Source organism: Mytilus edulis, chromosome 7, assembly GCF_963676685.1.
Source record: "Mytilus edulis chromosome 7, xbMytEdul2.2, whole genome shotgun sequence".
Taxonomy (NCBI): domain Eukaryota; kingdom Metazoa; phylum Mollusca; class Bivalvia; order Mytilida; family Mytilidae; genus Mytilus; species Mytilus edulis.
In genome coordinates, this window is record NC_092350.1 from 70,411,297 (window position 1) to 70,418,200 (window position 6,904).

Here is a 6,904-nt window from a genome sequence, read left to right on the forward strand (position 1 = left end):
GTTACACGACAAATACAACACGAACTGTCAAAGAAATGAAATAGATAGCACATCTGTTCGATAATAAATATTTTCAATCATTGAAAACTGGTCATAATAACGTGACCATAAACATTTTTGATTTTATCATGCATACATTGACTGTTAGGATTCATATCAATTTTTTCAATTAATTTTCAAATTAAGCAGAAAATCAATTATTCTGGTTATTTTAACAAATTGTTTAGACCATTTTATCCAGTATAGGTTACGACAAAATGCATATAATAATCATCAAAGTGTCAAAGTTTTGAATAAGTCGTAATTCTAGCTGGCATTAGAAATTGTACGCGTTGATATTGGTTAATCAAACAATTCTCGGAAGCACAAATTATAAAGATAGTTGTTAAGTATATTAACAGTTAAGCTGTATCAGGGGACATTCGTCTTCTTCATGGATATTAGTTTTATTCATTGATAATATTTTGACGTAAAAATTGTAATGTAATATTTGTAATTTGTTTTTGTAAATATCTGCTATTATAAATCGTCCCTCTGTTTGAATCATTTCAGATTTAGAATTAAGAATTCGTTTTTTTATGATAAGTTTAAAAAAATAAATATAAAACCTCTCTAATGAAAATTACTCTTTATTAATCTCGAGGGTCCGATGCGCTTTTCGCGATTTATGTTTATAAAATACTCTCAAAACCCAAACAAATTTTTTTTTTAGACCGAAACAGTTGAAGACCTATATGACCGAACTGGTCAAACAAAAATTAAGCCAAGTTTACTCTAAGTGCATGCTTTTTCATCATAGCTCGGAGCAGAGTTTGGAAAAGAGTGATATTTCCAACATTTCAATTTCCAATCAACTACTTTCATTCAAGATTAGATAGTTTTTTTGCAAAGGGACACATATGATAAACTTAAAAATATATATGTAATACAACTTTGAATAAATTAAATATAGAACAATCCTTATCCATCTTCTCACTTTACCATTCAGCAGAACACTAGATATCCAAAAGAACTGAAAAGTCAAAAACAAATCTGCGATGAACTGTCTCGTGCACTGGCAAATTCTCGGGGGGGGCCACTTCCTATATTCAAATGATAGGACGTGCCGCTGGAATAGGTCACCTTTTCAAGCTTGAAGATATGTGAATAGGTCGGGAAAACTACCAAAAATATATGATAAGGTCAATAAAGCTCCCTTAACTTCTTCGTCTGTTATCTTCTTGGTCAAGTTGGTGTATCCGGGTGTGATTTATCAACCAATTTTCTCTCTTTTGACACTTTGGTATTCCTCTTTTACATTACACACCACTTGAAACTAAAACAATATGGGAAAAGGTAACATTTATACCAACGCAATATATAAAAAGGTATATCATTTTTAAATTTACATTATATGAAAAGGGTGGGGTAACAAATTCCCAGCGGCACCCCCTATCAATTAAGTATTGAAGTGCCCCCTCCCCTCGAGTGCAAATTCGTCTATCGTTCGTATTTTCATTCATTCAAGAAATAAAGAAATGAATTTAATTAGAAGCAAAGTTTAATTTTTTCTCCCCTAACACAGGCACTTGTCTCAGAAAAATGTTCTATATACCTTAATATAACAGTGTTATATTAAGGTATATAGGAAAAAAAATTCTGAGACAAGTTTTATATTAAGATATATTGTAAAAAAAATTCTGAGACAAGTGCCTGTGTCCCCTAGGCTAATGTGGATTTTGATATTCTTAAGGACATTTGTATGATGGCCAAAATACGAACAATATGCACTAGAGACCAAACGCAGTGGATTTAAGGATCGTAAACAGCTGCTGTTTGTCATGCACCGTATGACCTTCACAATGAGCTAAGCTCCTTTGTTTATTTACTTACACATGTACTTGTATATCCTTTGTCGTTTATGAGATTTAGCGGTGAACTTCCCGATGAATGTTACATTGTAATCCAGGAAAACTCTCTACAGACACGCCATATTATGCAGTTTTTTTTCAATTCTTTGTTTACTAACGTTGTTTTGTAAACAAATTACCAATAACCTCCAAAGTCTATTTTAATTCTTGAAGGCTAATAACAGTGATCCAGTCCCTGGTGTAGGTATTTATCTGGTAACAATTGATATTTATCATATTATCTTGTATGTTTCAGAAATTTTCCGTTTGCACCACGTTGCCTAGGTGTCGCTGCTAAGAGAGATGTATCACACAGTTACCACATCGAGACAGATATTGATGACACATATGAAAAATTAAAGTCTTTGTAAGTTTATTTTATTAATTGTTTTACTATTTTCATTCATTATATTTTCTGCATGCCCATATTCAGTTTTAGGATGTGAATGGGTTACTGTTTATGAACAAAACATATAAAGAATAGATAAAATTGAGAATGAAAATGGGGAATGTGTCAAAGAGACAACAACTCGACCAAATAAAAAACAACAGCAGAGGGTCACCAACAGGTCTTCAATGTAGCGAGAAATTCCCGCACCCGGAGGCGTCCTTCAGCTGGCCCCTAAACAAATATATACTAGTTCAGTGATAATGAACGCCATACTAATTTCCAAATTGTACACAAGAAACTAAAATTAAAATAATACAAGACTAACAAAGGCCAGAGGCTCCTGACTTGGGACAGGCGCAAAAATGCGGCGGGGTTAAACATGTTTGTGAGATCTCAACCCTCCCCCTATACCTCTAACCAATGTAGAAAAGTAAACGTATAACAATACGCACATTAAAATTCAGTTCAAGAGAAGTCCGAGTCTGATGTCAGAAGATGTAACCAAAGAAAATAAACAAAATGACAATAATACATAAATAACAACAGACTACTAGCAGTTAACTGACATGCCAGCTCCAGACTTCAATTAAACTGACTGAAAGATTATGAGTTCATCATATGAACATCAGGCACAATCCTTCCCGTTAGGGGTTTAGTATCATACCATCATAACATATATGAGAAGAACATAACCCGTGTCATGCCAACAACTGTTTTTAAAATAAATGTGTTCAAATAAACCAGAAAATGAATAATAGAGATCAATGGACAAAAATGATTAAGAATAGAGGTAAATTACCTAAAAATTAAAGATAACAGAAATGAATGGATCCAGAAATGAATGGATCTTTGAGTAGAATAATTCTACTAGTTCATTCATTATTTTGAAAATGATAATGGTGTTGATTCGATTTTGACGTTTTGATTTTTTTGTGACAAGATCTCGAACTATGATTTATACTTGACCAACTGGTTTACATAGACACATTGTTAGAACACAACGTTGATAGTCTTTATGAAGCTATAGCTCTAACATGTATCTTCTTCTAAATCTGCAAGCTAGTTGATGGTAAAGCAGCAAATACAAGTTTTGAAGACTTTGGTTTGACAATTACAAGTCGAAGATCGATCCAACTAATTTTTTTTTGTACCTCCTGCACTCGGAAACAGCACACCACATTTTCAATTTGTACCACGACAGAGGCGGATTTGAGGAGGAGGGTAGTCTTTTGTGGGACAATTTTGGTTGATTGTATAGGGAATAACAGAAGCATGACTGAAGCGGTCTTTCTCTTAAGCGGTCAGTGCCCCACCCCCATTTGCACATTTCTGGATCCGCAACTACACGATACGATGATGTTAGCATACTATTAGATAACTTGTAACAAGTTTCCGCTTCCGGTCTAAATTTCTAGTCAGAATTCAACAAACAGTCCCAAATTATCAGTTTTCTCTTCCGGTCTAAATTTCTAAGGGAATTCAACAAACATTACCAGAACCATAGACATACATATTGACCTGCTCTTTTTATCCGAATTAGTTGAGGGGTTTCGCCTATTAAATTATTCTGTGGCTTCTAAATTTTCGCCCCGAATAATATTTATTTTGACTATAATACATGTATTACATGACTTTTTTATTGTATTGATGTTCAGTGGTTGTCGTCTATTTACGTGGTTCATAAGTTTTTCTCGTTTCTCGTTTTTGATATAGATTATCGGTTTTTCCGTTTGAATGATTCTACACTTGTAATTTTGGGGGTCCGTAATAGCTTGCTGTTCGGTGTGAGTCTAGGCTCCGTGTTGAAGACCATACCGTTACCTATAATGGTTTACTTTTATAAATTGTGACTTGGATGGAGAGTTGTCTCATTGGCACTGATACCACATCTTCTTTTTTATAATAACAGACTAGATAAATACCACAAGGATGATACCACAGACTATTGGGACAACAAACCAGATGAAACAAATACAGAGCAATATGTTCCTGCCTACAAAGTACTCTCACATTTAATGCGACGACGACGAAACTTGGATCTGTCGGATACAACGGTAAAATAAAATACAACCAGTTTAGATACACCATTGATAATTCGTCGATCGTCTAAAAATTAATGAGACGACAACAAACATTGGATATGTTTGATACAGAATAGTTGCCAATAATCAATAAATATAAAATTATAGTCACCACATGGACTTAAAGTTTAGAGATTAATATTGATTTCATTCAAATATCTTAAAAAATATAATTTATTAATACGTTCTATCATGTATTTACGCTTTTCAGATATCTAAACATCGATTCACTATGTTGATATTTGAACTTATTAAAAAAAATAGAACAAGTAATAAAACATCATCAATAATATATGACATATTGAACGAAAACATAACACGGAAACTCTTAATCAAACTTAATTCATGCACAGCTTCGTACTTTTTTCCAGGGAGGTCGCTATCCATGTTAATTATTTTTAAAATAAATTATGACGGGATTGCTTAGCGCTCACATTCAATCCGTTGAAATGCAAGAGATTGATAAATACCTATCATAGTGTATACTTATCTTGAAATATACAGCAATTATCTACTATAGATAAGATAACCTCCTGGTTAATTTTGAATTTGTCAATTTCAGCAAAATTTGTTTAATTTAAAACCCTAATTAGAGCATAACACATTTAGTATTTATGGGTCTCCGTTTCTGCTATATAATTATTACAAAAATTTGGTTTTTTATTTGAGAATTGAATTACTTCTATTTGTAGTTTATTTGCATTACTTTGACTAATATAAGGCACGAGTTCGTCATACAGAAAATGTGCTGGCGGTCAACTCTATTACTACCCTACAAACCGATACAAAAAAGCGCTCAATTCTTATTACAACATTCCGATGTTGAAAATTAGTTACAAACTTAACAACTTTATTAAACAAGTTCAGACGCAGTAACTGCGCTACATGATACGTAATCATGGAAAGAACGTACCGTTATATATATATGTTTGTCGCGTTTACTTAAGTTGGGATCACTTTTTAGCACCACTTTTGTGTTACCTGCTAATAAAAATTATGAAACCTCAGTGTTTAATCTATATATTATATACTTTGATTTATCCGAGCACTAACAAAATTAATATTGAAAAAAAGCAAAACTGTTTAACAAACAAACTTAAATTTATCAAAGACAAAATTAAAGAAAAGTAAAGAAAACCAGGATAAGAATAAAAGAAAGAGACCGCAGAAATATGTGTCTTTTCTTTTTTTCAATGAATAATAATTTTCTGATATTTTATTCAATACTCTTTTACAGGTGATAGACCCTGATATATGGGTAGATTACGATGAATGAGATGCAGAGAGTATCAAGCAGAGTTACTTCCCATCTCTGTTTTTGTTTTATTTCTAAAGTGTGGATAATACCTCATATAAGTCATCTTAACAATAGATTCATTTTTATTTATTTTTAATTTGTTTGAAAAAGTCTTTGTAAAACGTGTTTCGGAGTGTCACGTGTTTAAGACCTCGATTAATAACACATCATATGACACACCACTTACAGAAGAACGTTCTAATGCGGTATGTTGCTGTAGTGCACAACTTGTTTCAGGCCTCTGTTTCGTTTATTTTTTTATTTTGTTACATTCTAGTTCTGAGAGAGTATATTAATGTGATATCAATTTGTGGTTTAACATAAAATAGGATTACATCATTTAATGAATCAACTACTTTCATTGTTTTGTGGTATCTTCAAGATGTAATAAATTTTAAATTTCGAAAGTTTTGCGTATTTTATTTGATCATGTCATTGCTTTAGTACCACCAGAGACATATAATCTCTAAAAAAAACCACTGAATAAAACTGATATTAGGACTTTCTGCAATCACACTGATCAATACTGCAAGTATAAAGATGAAAAGCAATAGAGATTAATTCACCGTGTTACAATGTAGAATCTAACGCATTCTGGGTAATATTGAAAACCGAAAGCACAAAAATGTTGTGATTAGCTTACAACATTCTCAACGATGGCACCGTTAATCAATTTTCATTTGAAAATACGAAGAATGAAATTGCTAATGGTTCCTCAGATTCAGACAAGGAAGAAAAGAGGGGCGAAAGATACCAGAGGGACAGTGAAAGTCATAGAAAATAAATAGACAACGACATGGCTAAACAATAAAAAAGATAAACAAACAAATAACAGTACACAAGACACAACATAGAAAACTAAAGATTAATTAAGCAACACAAACCCCACCAAAAACCGGTAAAGACCTATACTGAAGAGTCAAATACTGAGTGCTTAGTCTAATTATACAAACGATACATAGAACATGCAGAATTTGGCCTTTCCTTTAACACATTATAATAGCCGGTGATCCTTTGTGCATTTAAAACTATTTGACAACTCGGAGTTTTCAGTGCAGACATTTGCTGTTTTATAGTCTATACAATGTATGTAAGAATGTATGAACGCATGGTATTATAAATACTATAAGAGTTAAATATTGGCGTACGATGCTAGGATAAAAAGATTGAGCACTGGTTATCGCTCACGTTTCCCATTGCTCTAATACAATCAAATAAATAAAGATCCGTTCTACGTTTAAAGAAC

At 32.6% G+C, this 6,904-nt stretch overlaps 1 protein-coding gene across 2 annotated transcripts in view; it reads left to right on the plus strand.

Moving 5' to 3' along the window:
* LOC139483611 (uncharacterized) overlaps window positions 1-6,065 on the plus strand; it is a 50,179-nt gene extending 44,114 nt beyond the window's left edge. The window contains exons 3-5 of one of the 2 annotated variants that reach the window (XM_071267606.1): window positions 2,146-2,256; window positions 4,190-4,334; window positions 5,599-5,778. In XM_071267606.1, the coding sequence (XP_071123707.1) occupies window positions 2,146-2,256; window positions 4,190-4,334; window positions 5,599-5,637 (295 nt within the window). In that variant the 3' untranslated portion in view covers window positions 5,638-5,778. Of the gene's footprint in view, window positions 1-2,145; window positions 2,257-4,189; window positions 4,335-5,598 lie in introns of both variants that reach the window. The other variant, XM_071267605.1, reaches the window with a different exon arrangement.
* Window positions 6,066-6,904: the final 839 nt, after the last annotated feature.